This window comes from Protopterus annectens, chromosome 12.part0 (genome assembly GCF_019279795.1).
Source record: "Protopterus annectens isolate FY-2018-M chromosome 12.part0, PAN1.0, whole genome shotgun sequence".
Lineage (NCBI taxonomy): Eukaryota > Metazoa > Chordata > Ceratodontiformes > Protopteridae > Protopterus > Protopterus annectens.
The window spans coordinates 1,333,642,413-1,333,658,755 of record NC_056746.1 but is presented as its reverse complement, the minus strand read 5'-3'; the positions used below and the strand labels follow the sequence as shown (position 1 = coordinate 1,333,658,755).

Here is a 16,343-nt window from a genome sequence, read left to right as displayed (position 1 = left end):
ATAATACAGTCTGCAGATGATTCAACACTTATCTGTGACTAATAATCTACACACAGCTACTCCACATGGTTCTATAATACAGTCTGCAGATGATTCAACACTTATCTGTGACTAATAATCTACACACACCTACTCCACATGGTTCTATAATACAGTCTGCAGATGATTCAACACTTATCTGTGACTAATAATCTACACACAGCTACTCCACATGGTTCTATAATACAGTCTGCAGATGATTCAACACTTATCTGTGACTAATAATCTACACACACCTACTCCACATGGTTCTATAATACAGTCTGCAGATGATTCAACACTTATCTGTGACTAATAATCTACACACACAGCTACTCCACATGGTTCTATAATACAGTCTGCAGATGATTCAACACTTATCTGTGACTAATAATCTACACACACCTACTCCACATGGTTCTATAATACAGTCTGCAGATGATTCAACACTTATCTGTGACTAATAATCTACACACAGCTACTCCACATGGTTCTATAATACAGTCTGCAGATGATTCAACACTTATCTGTGACTAATAATCTACACACAGCTACTCCACATGGTTCTATAATACAGTCTGCAGATGATTCAACACTTATCTGTGACTAATAATCTACACACAGCTACTCCACATGGTTCTATAATACAGTCTGCAGATGATTCAACACTTATCTGTGACTAATAATCTACACACAGCTACTCCACATGGTTCTATAATACAGTCTGCAGATGATTCAACACTTATCTGTGACTAATAATCTACACACAGCTACTCCACATGGTTCTATAATACAGTCTGCAGATGATTCAACACTTATCTGTGACTAATAATCTACACACAGCTACTCCACATGGTTCTATAATACAGTCTGCAGATGATTCAACACTTATCTGTGACTAATAATCTACACACAGCTACTCCACATGGTTCTATAATACAGTCTGCAGATGATTCAACACTTATCTGTGACTAATAATCTACACACACCTACTCCACATGGTTCTATAATACAGTCTGCAGATGATTCAACACTTATCTGTGACTAATAATCTACACACAGCTACTCCACATGGTTCTATAATACAGTCTGCAGATGATTCAACACTTATCTGTGACTAATAATCTACACACACCTACTCCACATGGTTCTATAATACAGTCTGCAGATGATTCAACACTTATCTGTGACTAATAATCTACACACACCTACTCCACATGGTTCTATAATACAGTCTGCAGATGATTCAACACTTATCTGTGACTAATAATCTACACACACCTACTCCACATGGTTCTATAATACAGTCTGCAGATGATTCAACACTTATCTGTGACTAATAATCTACACACACCTACTCCACATGGTTCTATAATACAGTCTGCAGATGATTCAACACTTATCTGTGACTAATAATCTACACACAGCTACTCCACATGGTTCTATAATACAGTCTGCAGATGATTCAACACTTATCTGTGACTAATAATCTACACACACCTACTCCACATGGTTCTATAATACAGTCTGCAGATGATTCAACACTTATCTGTGACTAATAATCTACACACAGCTACTCCACATGGTTCTATAATACAGTCTGCAGATGATTCAACACTTATCTGTGACTAATAATCTACACACCTACTCCACATGGTTCTATAATACAGTCTGCAGATGATTCAACACTTATCTGTGACTAATAATCTACACACAGCTACTCCACATGGTTCTATAATACAGTCTGCAGATGATTCAACACTTATCTGTGACTAATAATCTACACACACCTACTCCACATGGTTCTATAATACAGTCTGCAGATGATTCAACACTTATCTGTGACTAATAATCTACACACAGCTACTCCACATGGTTCTATAATACAGTCTGCAGATGATTCAACACTTATCTGTGACTAATAATCTACACACACCTACTCCACATGGTTCTATAATACAGTCTGCAGATGATTCAACACTTATCTGTGACTAATAATCTACACACAGCTACTCCACATGGTTCTATAATACAGTCTGCAGATGATTCAACACTTATCTGTGACTAATAATCTACACACAGCTACTCCACATGGTTCTATAATACAGTCTGCAGATGATTCAACACTTATCTGTGACTAATAATCTACACACAGCTACTCCACATGGTTCTATAATACAGTCAGCAGATAATTCAACACTTATCTGTGACCAATAATCTACACACCTACTCCACATGGTTCTATAATACAGTCTGCAGATGATTCAACACTTATCTGTGACTAATAATCTACACACAGCTACTCCACATGGTTCTATAATACAGTCTGCAGATGATTCAACACTTATCTGTGACTAATAATCTACACACACCTACTCCACATGGTTCTATAATACAGTCTGCAGATGATTCAACACTTATCTGTGACTAATAATCTACACACAGCTACTCCACATGGTTCTATAATACAGTCTGCAGATGATTCAACACTTATCTGTGACTAATAATCTACACACACCTACTCCACATGGTTCTATAATACAGTCTGCAGATGATTCAACACTTATCTGTGACTAATAATCTACACACACCTACTCCACATGGTTCTATAATACAGTCTGCAGATGATTCAACACTTATCTGTGACTAATAATCTACACACAGCTACTCCACATGGTTCTATAATACAGTCTGCAGATGATTCAACACTTATCTGTGACTAATAATCTACACACAGCTACTCCACATGGTTCTATAATACAGTCTGCAGATGATTCAACACTTATCTGTGACTAATAATCTACACACACCTACTCCACATGGTTCTATAATACAGTCTGCAGATGATTCAACACTTATCTGTGACTAATAATCTACACACACCTACTCCACATGGTTCTATAATACAGTCTGCAGATGATTCAACACTTATCTGTGACTAATAATCTACACACACCTACTCCACATGGTTCTATAATACAGTCTGCAGATGATTCAACACTTATCTGTGACTAATAATCTACACACACCTACTCCACATGGTTCTATAATACAGTCTGCAGATGATTCAACACTTATCTGTGACTAATAATCTACACACAGCTACTCCACATGGTTCTATAATACAGTCTGCAGATGATTCAACACTTATCTGTGACTAATAATCTACACACACCTACTCCACATGGTTCTATAATACAGTCTGCAGATGATTCAACACTTATCTGTGACTAATAATCTACACACACCTACTCCACATGGTTCTATAATACAGTCTGCAGATGATTCAACACTTATCTGTGACTAATAATCTACACACAGCTACTCCACATGGTTCTATAATACAGTCTGCAGATGATTCAACACTTATCTGTGACTAATAATCTACACACAGCTACTCCACATGGTTCTATAATACAGTCTGCAGATGATTCAACACTTATCTGTGACTAATAATCTACACACACCTACTCCACATGGTTCTATAATACAGTCTGCAGATGATTCAACACTTATCTGTGACTAATAATCTACACACAGCTACTCCACATGGTTCTATAATACAGTCTGCAGATGATTCAACACTTATCTGTGACTAATAATCTACACACAGCTACTCCACATGGTTCTATAATACAGTCTGCAGATGATTCAACACTTATCTGTGACTAATAATCTACACACAGCTACTCCACATGGTTCTATAATACAGTCTGCAGATGATTCAACACTTATCTGTGACTAATAATCTACACACACCTACTCCACATGGTTCTATAATACAGTATGCAGATGATTCAACACTTATCTGTGACTAATAATCTACACACAGCTACTCCACATGGTTCTATAATACAGTCTGCAGATGATTCAACACTTATCTGTGACTAATAATCTACACACAGCTACTCCACATGGTTCTATAATACAGTCTGCAGATGATTCAACACTTATCTGTGACTAATAATCTACACACAGCTACTCCACATGGTTCTATAATACAGTCTGCAGATGATTCAACACTTATCTGTGACTAATAATCTACACACAGCTACTCCACATGGTTCTATAATACAGTATGCAGATGATTCAACACTTATCTGTGACTAATAATCTACACACACCTACTCCACATGGTTCTATAATACAGTCTGCAGATGATTCAACACTTATCTGTGACTAATAATCTACACACAGCTACTCCACATGGTTCTATAATACAGTATGCAGATGATTCAACACTTATCTGTGACTAATAATCTACACACAGCTACTCCACATGGTTCTATAATACAGTATGCAGATGATTCAACACTTATCTGTGACTAATAATCTACACACACCTACTCCACATGGTTCTATAATACAGTCTGCAGATGATTCAACACTTATCTGTGACTAATAATCTACACACAGCTACTCCACATGGTTCTATAATACAGTATGCAGATGATTCAACACTTATCTGTGACTAATAATCTACACACAGCTACTCCACATCGTTCTATAATACAGTCTGCAGATGATTCAACACTGATCTGTGCTGCCACTTCTCTATCAACTCTTTATTCTCAAACACAGGAATCTTTCACTTCTGTTGAAACATGGTTAGCCAATGCCCATCTAATCCTGAACCCAAACAAAACTAAATTATTGCTCTTCCAACCTAACAAAACATCTATCCCATGCCCACCATTTAACATAATAGCAAAAGAAAATACTGTCATCTTCTCGACAATCCATACAAAGCTTCTTGGAGTGGGAATAGACAATACCCTAAAATTTGACTTGCCCGTCTCCCTAACTATAAAAAAAGTCCATAAGAAACTTGGAAGTCTATATAGGCTCAAAGGATTCCTGACCACAATGGCCAAAATTAGATTAGCACAAACCCATCTGCTCTTCACTCTACTATATGCCTCTCCAATTTTAACTAATCTAAGGAAAACTGACTTATCTAAGCTAAAAGCATGTTATAATAAAATTGCTAAGTTTACATCTGACTTCCCATATAGAACACATCGTTGTACACCTTTAAGGATACTAGACTGGCTTGAGCTTCCCAACATTATTCTTTACAACCAACTCTCTCTTAACTCACAAAATTATAACACAACCAACTAGAACCCCTGCACTACAAAATCTCATCCTTCCTTACAGTTCCAGCAGACCACTTTGCTCTAACAATAAGAACTTACTCACTGTCACAAATTATTGTTTTTTATTTTTGTTGATTTTCCCACTCTCAGGCGCTTGGAGAGACTGGCACAGTATTACAACAAGAAAGGGGAATACAACAGAACTTACTATCCCCAGAAAAGAAATCAGTTTCCCCATCCCATGAATGCATACTAGACCCGGACACTTTTGATATTCCTTCTATACCAGAAGAAAATATTGTTTTTAAAAGAGGAGGTTTCACTATTTACAATTATTCGGATTTGACTATTACTGATGACCATTTTAACCTTTTTTCAAAGGGCATTAAGTTTATTCCATCCAATAGAGGTGATCTTGTAGAAAATATAGAAGCTTTGAAGCTTTTTGTGAGAAAATTAAACTTAGAGATACTCTTAGAACCTTTGCAGGACAATGTTAGAAACACTACAGACATTGATAAGAGATTAAAAAAGAAGAGTGTGTATAATCCACCTTTACATCCCTTACTGGAAACTTATGAAAAATTGGTCATGGAAGATATATATAATGAATTCAAACAAAATTATAGGTTGGATTATTGGAATTTAACCAAGAATTAGTTTAATTTACTATGTGACTTAAGAAATAATTACAGCATTCGCATTATGGTTCCCGACAAAGGTGGGGGAATTGCAATTTTCAAAAGTATGGATTATTCCAACGCCATGCAAAATTTATTATTTGACGAGAGTACTTATAGTCACACTTCCAAAAATCAAATCAACATCTCTTATTCCAGAATCAATAGTTATTTAGAGGAATATCTTTTGGAAGGGAGAATTAGTCCTAGTGAGTATGACTTTCTTTTTACAAAATTTCCTAAAATTCCGGTATTTTTTGGAATACCAAAAATACATAAGGATATTTCCAGGCCTCCTTTCAGACCAATAGTGGCGGCCAAGGGATCTAAAACACATTCATTATCTGTATTCATTGATTCTTATATACAACATGTAGTTCATAAGACCCCTCATTTATTAAAAGATTCATGGGAATTTCTAAAAAGTGTCAAACAAGATTTATTTCAAGATGATGTTCTGTTTTTAACCATAGACATAAAGGACTTGTTCACATGTATTCCCAAAAACGAAGGGATGACTTTGTTTGAGGGAGTACTATTTAAATTCTCGGACCTTGAGAATGATAAGGTAAATTTAATATGTGAGTTGATGAACATAGTTCTTGAAAACAATTTCTTATGTTTCGAAGGGGAATTTTATCAACAAGTTACTGGTGTACCTATGGGTGCTACTTGTTCACCAGTATATTCCAATTTGGTCCTACTAGGATGGGAAACACAATATGTATTTGATGGCCCATTTTGGCCCCATATTAAACTATATCTCCGATACCTGGACGACATTTTTATTTTGTGGGGAGGCCGTGAAGAAGAAATCATTAAATTTATAGACTACATCAATCGTAGTACTGACTTCCTTTCTTTTACTTTTCAATATAACACAATGAGTATCAATTACCTTGACACTTGTATTATCAAGGACAAATCTAATAAACAGTTTAAATCAAAAATATTCAGAAAGAAAACATTCTGTAATGCCTACTTACATTTTGAGAGCTACCATCCTATATCACAAAAGGTTAGTATAATAAAAGGGCAAGCTATTAGAATCGCCAGGATGACCTCCCACAAAGAAGATCTGGAAAATGAATTCACTTTGTTAAGAGAAATGTTTTTGGAGAGGGGATACCCCACATATTTGATTAATTCCACTCTACAAAATGTTTACCATCAATGGGGTCAAAAATACACCCCCCTATTAGGTTCTTCTGAAAATACTACAGTCGGGGGAGAAAACATTCATGATTTTAACACCACTTGTGTTTTAACATATAACACAAGAACCCCTGCTATCAAAAATATTTTCCAAAAGAATTGGAATATTTTTAGATCAAATGATGGTATATACAAGAAATTGGGTAATACACCCAGATTTGTCAACAAAATGGGTTTCAATATGAAACAACTTTTGGAATACAAAAGACCTAATACTTTCCAAAACAAACAAGGTACAAAAAGATGTGGCATATGTCACTATTGTTCTTATATTTGTGTTGAGCCAATTTTAATGTTAAACAATATTATGAACAGCAAGGTACACTTACAAAATGGTAATTGTAACACCAGAGGAGTGGTATACCTGGCTTTGTGTTGTACCTGTAAATATTTTTATGTAGGCAAGACCGAACGACTTCTTAAAAATAGAATTTATGAGCATCTAAATGATATTAAGAATCACAAGAACACTAATGCTCTGTATAAACATAGCACCTCTTGTGTTGAATTCAAGAAATTTGTCTTTGGCATTTTAGACACTATAAAAATAGATACCAGGGGCGGTGACTGGAAAAACTTGTTAAAAAAGAAGGAAAGCCAATGGCAGTTTAGCCTGGCTTCTATGTTTCCCCAGGACTAAATGAAACTGTATCATTAGTACCTTTACTTATTGAAAGGGCCAACAATATTTGAACAACATTTTATATATATATATATATATATATATATATATATATATATATATATATATATATATATGTATATATATATATATATTTTTATATACACTATTTTTTACATTTTAAAGTTGAAATGTTCAATTGGAACAAGTTTACACATTTACATATTAGTTAAGATTTTCTATAGAATTTTTTATATAACTTACATAATATATTTATTTATTATTATTCAGAAGTTTATTATATAACAATGTATTTTAATAAAGTTTTTAAACTAAATTTTGTGTTTTAAATAAGACCCAAGGTGCCATTATATACTAAAATGAAATTTCACAACAATATAATAGGTATATACATTTAATATATACAGTCTAGCTTCATATACATTTTTAGGTTGGTGTTGGTTTAAATGTTAATTATTATGTGATGTCATTGATTCAAACACTATATAAATGTTTAACTAAATGTGGTTAATTGTTTCTGATGAAGTCTCTATCACGAGATGAAAGCGCTAAAACTGTTGGTTTTATTAAAGATGGATTGTTCGTACATTATCTAATTGGCTTCCTGGATTCCTGGTTCATTTGGATTCATTTCAACTTACTCACTGTCTCCAAGGCCAAACACCACTGCAGGAGAATCTTTATTTTCCAGCTATATATCTCGTATATGGAACTCCCTACCTAAATTCATTATCTCAGTCTCATCCACTAACCACTTTAAGCCATAACTTAAAGCTTATCTAAAAAATAAGTGGCTATGTTCCTGCACTAACCCCTCATGAGTGTGATGTATGAGTGCTCTGATACATCACAGTATACCCAAAACATATCCAGCTTCTCCCACGGTGTTTAATCCTTTGTTCCTACCGACCTGTCTTAACCTTATATCTTGACATGTCATACCTACAAATAATACTAGCTATGTTCAAAGCCTAGGTTTTGTTGTCAAGATGTAACAAATTTGTATGTTCTTATGTATACTATATTTTGTTTACTTTATACTTTATTGATTATTGTAATGTGTGTATGAAAATTTACTGTTACTCATGGAGCTTTTCTCCCTGGGACTCTGTTGAAAAAGGACCTGTGTCCAGTCGGACTTTCCTGGTAAACAAATGTTAAATAAAAATAAATAAATAAATAATAAATATAAATGGGAGCAGATCAAGTTAGACAGACTGCCAAAACATGGACAAAGCACTGGCATGGCTACCCTCACAAATGCTGTCTTTGTCTTCCTTTTATCCCTAATGAATATGTACACCAGTAGTCATACTTGCTGGAAGAAATGGGGTCTCCACAGAAATCTTGTAGCTCATATCCATCTTGTATTGTTCATGAAATGAGGGTGACATCAGGTGCAGCACATCTCCACACACAGTCAGGGAATGGTGCCCAAACATGGATCTTTGATAAACAGTTGGTGGATTGGCTAGTTGGCAAAATGCTTAATCTGCATTCATAGGAACGAACTTACTGAAGTGACAGTTCATCACAACAGGGGCTACTGCAGTATTTAGTATTAATAAGTGTGTTTGCAAACATGACAAGGGGTGGCTCTCTTCTCCTGGATTTTGTGACTCTGATGTTAGGAGGGATGTGGAGAGGGTTCCTATGAGTACAACGAAAATGCATTATGTCGAATGCATTTTCGTCGACACATGTAGAGCGAACAGGCAAAACAGCGAAGTGGCTGTTCAGTGAATTCTTTCCCTGGGAAAGAAGTCGCTTGACCGCTTCGTTGTTTTGCCATGTTCTGAAGTGTAGTGTGGTCCCTTGTCCGGTATAGCTCCCGAGCATGATTGTGCAACAGTTACTGACCTTAGGGTTAGCGTGCGGGTTAAGGTAAGTGCATATGTATGAAAGTGTTTACTGTTTTATATTTTGTGTTAGATGTATGGTTGAGTTACGTGTGTACGTGTTTTCAGTTGTTTACTTTTGTTTTGGGGGGGTGGAATTAGGGTTAAGGTAAGTGTGTATGTGTTTGGAGCTGTTTATGTAAATGTGTGAGAGTTACTGACCTTAGGGTTAGAGTGCAGGTTAAGGTAAGTGCTTATGGTTTAAAATGTTTACTGGGTTTTTTTTCGTTAAATGTATGGTTGGGTTATGTGCATATGTGTATTTAGTTGTTTACTGTTTTTTGGGGGGTATAATTAGGACTGAGTATGTGTGTATGTGTTTGGAAGTGTGTAATGTTTTTTTTTTTTTTTTTTGTGGGGGTTGGAACAGCGATTTCTTTCCCTAGGAAAGAAATCGCTGTTCTGTGTATTTGACATTTTCAGCTTTCGCTGAAAATGTGTCGATGTAACATCGTTCGCTGTTTTTAGCGTTCGATGTTGCACTATAGACCCATGTGGAGATGCATGCAGGTATGTCCCTTTCCCTGCAGAAGTGCTGTACACACTACAATAGTCTTAATTTCATTGAACCTCCAATTTACTGAATTTATTCTGATGAACCTAAATTTAGTGCATTATCTGTTGGCATTTTAATGTGCCCTGAACGGCATTAAGTAACCAAAGACTAGTCATGGTCTCCAGCGAGTACAAAGTTTTCTCTACCTTCATTGGGCTTATAAAAGTGACCTGAGCACTTTTATATTACTTTTTCTTTGATACACCTCTTAGTTTTAATTTCTTATGACATCCTGTTTTGGAACTGAAGAGGTAAAGGGAAGCACAGCAATAAATTACTGAAAATGCAAAAAGGATAATGTGATGCAATTGGTCTGGTATCTCAGTGCCTGCATTTATAAGGGCTCATCACCTGTGTTAGCAATGCTAAAAAGTCTTGCCAAGTCAGGAATAATTTGTGATGATCTCCATTGATTCACAGCTTTAAGAAGCTAATTTACTGGAATTACAAGTGTGCATTTCCTAGTATCAAACGGCAATTCTGTCCATATTAGATATTTAACTTTGACCACATGTACAATGAGGAAGTCCACAGAGATTGTTACTTTTCTTGTTTAGAAAGGACAAAAATAGCTTTTGATACAAAAGTGGCATTCAAAATAACTGGAGGTGAGGTTACATAAACTGAAAGGCTTCACAATGGAAATGTGAGTGTTAAGTAAACAACATTTAAAAAGTGCTTTCACAAAATGTCCTGTTAAAAACATTGCAATTCCCTTCAGCAGTTTGTGTTGTAGGAAAGAGGAATGGCAGTCTGCACCCCCACACGACTGCTGCTTTACGTACACTAACTCAGAGACTGCTGTTCCTTGGAGGAAGGGGAATTCTGCTAAATACTGCAGTCTAGATGTTAGTATGTAAATGACAGAATTCACAATTTTGTGTTTGTACTTATGAGGGACAATCAGTCACTATTGTTTCACATTCCTACTGACCACTTAAAACTAAATTTGCTTCTAGTTCCTTACCAAAAGATAGTCATCTGCCACCCCCACCCTCAGGCCCCATCACACCTAAACCACAGAAAGGCAATGCAATATTCTGTCTCAGTGGTGTCAACTTAAATGTACGATATCTACTATACTGTATAACAGATGATGCTCTCTCCTTAGAAGAACAAATAGACAATAAAGAAAAGTAATATTTTGTCTGGATGCCTCTACACAGTTAGCCACTACCTGGTCACCTTTGCCAGAGAAAAGTTGTTGTCTTGACTTACTGATTCTTGCTTCTTCTAAATATGCACAGCATACAGTGGAATTAATATTTCCTTAAAAACTAATTTGTCTTAAATCTGTCATCTACATTTATCATGGGCTGTGATCTAAAAACTCATCAGTGTACTTTTCGTAACACTTAACAATGGCCATGTGTGGAAAGAAATAGCACTATAATATTGTCAACCTGACTGTGTTAACAGTAATAACTAACATCACTAACTGTACTATAGTGCATGCAGTGCCATGTTTATGGACCAATATCAGGAAAACAATATAGAGAATTATGACTGGGTTTCTGATCATAACTCTACAAAATAACAAATGTTAATGGGAAATATTGTGGAGGATGTAGGTGGCTGACATAAAGTCAATGAGGTCTAGAAAAGTAGTCATTATTTATGTCAAATTATATAACAATCATTAATTTTAAATAATGTGCAAGGGTTGAACTGTGAGAAGTACTGCACTAGGATCTCCAGCTGTTGGGTAGTAAAAGTATCCACCATAAATAATATGACTTTACACAGAGTAAACTTTACATTTTTTAAGAATAATATTAGTTTGTTTCTTATCTTCTGATTTGGAAAAGTCAAACTGTTTTTTTAAGTCTGTTAATTTTAGTCTACTGTATATTTTTGATATCATTGTTTGCACTTGAGTATAATATTTTAATAAGCTATAAATTATGATTCATTAAAATATAAAAACTTGCTTCAAATTGTAATGAAGAAGAATCAGGCACTTCCATTCATCTTCCTGACGCTTTCACCTGTCAGCTGTTACTGGAAAAGTGTGTAAATTCAAGGATCACAATTTCACTTCCAAGAATGAGCAGGTCTAGCACTGTCAAATGTGTGTGCAACAGGTTTACGTTATTCATGAATCCATTTAACTAGTGACTATTATAAAACAAACAGCTCACCCTAGGCAGATACAGCAGTAATGATATTAATAATAATAACTAATCTGCATGTATATATATATATATATATATGTCTTTATCGGTGTTTATGAATAGAAACACAATACTAAAGTAGACTAAATACATATGTTCACAGAAAAAGGCATAAAGTAAAATCAGAATATGTAAACGTTTGTACCAGTACACACCTCCTTTAATAACTTTAATTGCTACAGGGTATTTCTTTTTCCATATGCCTTCCCAGACTTCTGCAGAGTTGCCTTCTCCCAACTTCTCTTTGAATATGAACTCCGTACGAGGACGTTCCCATTCCTCAAGGTTATACCAGTTCTGTCTCAAGAATACAAAAACAAAATGATTTTTAAGAAATCATTGACCTTGATAGCATCACAATAACATAATACAAAACATCTATTATTTCTGAGCATATAGCTGCAGTATATGCACCAGTTTAGAAATGGGTAATTGTATATATCCTATCAAAGATAAAAATCAGCAAATATCATGCTTTTACCCCACTTTTTCTGAATCCATGCTAAAACGTCATGCAGCTTTGCTACTTATTAATGTCTCATCTGAAAGGCATTTACAAATAATGAACTAGCTCAAATGCTTAAGTGTTTGTAAAAGTTGGGTTCTTCAAACTCATAACTAACAAATGGATGCATATGATTATAAACAATTTCATATCACCCTTAATCTCATTTCACCTCATTTATTCCACAGCACCATTATCTAAACATTTTCACATATTCCTAAAATACATTTTATGTCTTATTCTATTAAACTCTGTGTACTGTGACTGTCTTGTATCAGCACTTCCGTCCAAAATCTTCATAACTTTATATCAGCATCCATACAGAGATGCTTGTCATTTCTCTCATTGGCAGTATAATGTTCGTATCTTCTCTGTTGCTCCACTCTCTTGACTATACTAGTTTCTAAAAATTCTGTAAAGCAGCTTAATTTCAGTACATATATAATCTATTTTATAATTATTTTCATTTACAACTTAAAATAGGGAGAAAATCAAGCGTATCTTCTCCACCCTGCATGCTGCACAGATAGGCATCTTTTATTTATACAGGATTGTGCCATCTTACATTGCCAATCACAGCAGGCCCTTGTCACTGTCAAATATTCCACCTAGCCTGCCCATCAGAAACCAAGTGCTGCACATTCAAATGCAGCAACAGTTGAATAGACCATCACCAAAACAGTACTCATTCCTATGTTGTATTTGAATTCTAATCGGACTTTATGACACATAATCCTTAGTGGCAAAACATCTACCTCCACTTCTACTCTCAGTCTCTTCTCTTAGGTCTTCACTCAGCAGTTTTTTCATAGTTCATTTCTGAAGGCTACATAAAGCATCAGTTTATTCACACTTTTTATATCTTCCACAACAATTATTAGGACCAATACTTACTGAAAATACATTCATTATCATTAAACTAATCATTTTCAATTCTCCTTACTCCTGAGCTCTTCAATACTGCTATCACAAGATACACTCATTTCACTTCCATGGCAGCATCTTTGATACAGCCATTTTTATCTCTCTTTATAATAAAGATCATAGAAGCCTTCATATTCTGTATCCTAGCTGCTCTCACACTACAAAAATATGCACTTATAAACTCACCTCTTATGATGCATATATCAAAACAGTGAAATAATAAAAACATTTTCTAACAATGCAAGGTATAATAGCACAAATTACCTCTATACCACCTCTCCTTTCCACTGCCAACCCTGTTGAATTTTGACTAATTGTTTCCTATGACCGAATCACTTTGTGTTATTAAAATTATTCACTCTTACTTTGCCTTGACTGTGCATTGCCTGTAATGCAGCTTTAGCAGAGGTAATGTGCATGGAATACTTCTCAACAGCACAACCTAAACCACTACTCTTCACCATCAGAACTGACCAATTAACAGACACAGTTCATTGTGATTGATGTGTAACAAGACCAATAGGCAGCTGCTGTTGGTGTCATGGAGACTCTCTTCTGGACTGAAATGAAATGGAGAGTGTTGATTTATAGTTACTGTGGTCTCATTCCATAATATAGTGCTGCCAACAAACGCTGCCATAGCACTTAACATTATGAGCCAGAGGAGTCCTCTATATGCCAGTTAAGGAAGAAGTCAAAAACAGTATGGTCTGAAAAAGGGGAAGTAATTCATCTACTTAAGAGAAAAAAAAATCTTTCAGACAGCATTTATTAATAGATAATAAATATAGATACAGTTTATGTAATTCCACAAAAATCAATTGCTTTCCACTCTTACTGATTTGAAAATCTGCTAATTAAATAGACAAAAAACAACCACTTCTAAAAGCTGATTGCTTTTTCATCAACCTTTTTAATAAATGTGTCAGTACTTTGAACATATAGATCCTAATTAGTATACTGCTCTATTCCCATTGTCTTGACTTTCCAGATATTGCTTTACCAATCAGGAGCTGTGCTACTTAACCAAACTGCAATAAATTCAGCCCTTCATACCTACGATTTTATATTGTGACCCCACTTTCCTTCACCTTACTGGTAATTAAATCATTTATATATTTTTAAGTAAATGCATTTATTTGTTTGTTTATTTATAGCAGCTGTATGGGTACATCATTGATCTGCTGCCTACAGACCATCAGCCATTCCATGCTGTAATCAGCTCTCCTAATCATTGTGACCTAAATTGGGTCATCACCCAGTGAATTGTTAGGGTTTCCAATGCCCTATGCCCCCCCAGCAGCCTGAGTGGCTGGAAGATCCACAATGCAGGCATCCTTTCTGGATGTGGCATGCGTCACAGAGCTAGCAGGTGCTTGAATGCAGTGCTTACGGGAGCTTGTTTTAGCCTTTTATGCTGCGTTTGCTTGATATTTGCCCTCTGCTAGCTGTTACTGTTGAAGTGGTCTGAATTACCAACCCCCCTGATAAGGGTATCAGCCATGCATTCTTACTTTTACCCACTTGATCCTCCAATGCTTGGTAGCTAATCAATCCCACATAATCTGGGTCTCAATCAGAACTTTATCCCCTTATGCCATGGAGCTTGCTATCCTTGATGATACTTTTAAAAAGAAAACATATCATAGGCTCATCACTGAGTACTAGGCTAGCAAACCCTGAGGTCTTGTTAAATCTAGATATGCATCCCAAATCACTGACAAGTTCTGGTACCCTTGATTAGTGTAATCAGGGGCTTGGGAAATGAAATATTTACAGGTAGGACTTAGGAGATAAACCATTTACAGGCTGCCTATGTCCATTAGAGTCATAGGTGCCAAACCAGGCGTGAATTTCTGATCCCTCATCCAATTGTCCAAGTTACAGTTGAAATGGGCCAGGAAGGACCTCTGCTGCACATGGATGGGGAGCATGTTCCACAGAAGGGGTAGTCTCTGGGATATATACCTGTGTCTCCAGCAGGTCCTATTTATATCAAAGGCAAGGTTTAAGTCTTTAGAACAGGTAGTTATGGTGCTGTTCATTTTGCTTTTATGCAAGAGGTCCATCAGAGTGGGGCCAGAACATGCCTTGTATGCCATTCATAGCTCTTCCCTCAACAGTCTGTAGGACAGAGAATATAGGGATAGGGCTTTGAAGTGGTCTGCAAAGGACATGTTATTTACACTCTGCATGCTTTCAGTGAGGAATCGCTGTGGACATTCCAATGGTTGGATGTGCCTGGTTAGGTACATACCAAAGGGGGTACCGTACCCAATGATAGGTCTTATGAGCGATCAATACGGTGAAACAACTACCTCCTTGGACCTAGATGCCATACGCGGAGTAGAATGATTTTGTCATTACTTTAGACAAGTGATCTAGATTAATATTTACATGAGTCCCCATGTCCCTGACTACTGGGTCAACTCTTATGGGTGTGTTGTCAATATGGTAGTTACCAGGGATGTCCTTCTTCATGAAAAATACTGTTATGCATTTCTTGGCATACTGTGTTAGTCCATAACTCTGACAGGGTTCATGTTAGAACTTCGACAACTGACTATGTCGACAAATAGCCCTGCAGCACGAAATAAACGAAACCTCAAAGCATCGAAATTTCAAATAACC

The 16,343-nt window shown here is 35.9% G+C and overlaps 1 protein-coding gene across 1 annotated transcript in view; it reads right to left on the bottom strand.

The window, feature by feature from the left end:
- Positions 1–16,343, bottom strand: part of LOC122817180 (tyrosine-protein kinase Srms-like) — a 711,881-nt gene that overhangs the window by 276,502 nt on the left and 419,036 nt on the right. The window contains exon 4 of the mRNA XM_044090394.1: positions 12,439–12,580. Within this exon, the coding sequence (XP_043946329.1) occupies positions 12,439–12,580 (142 nt within the window). The remainder of the gene's footprint in view (positions 1–12,438; positions 12,581–16,343) is intronic.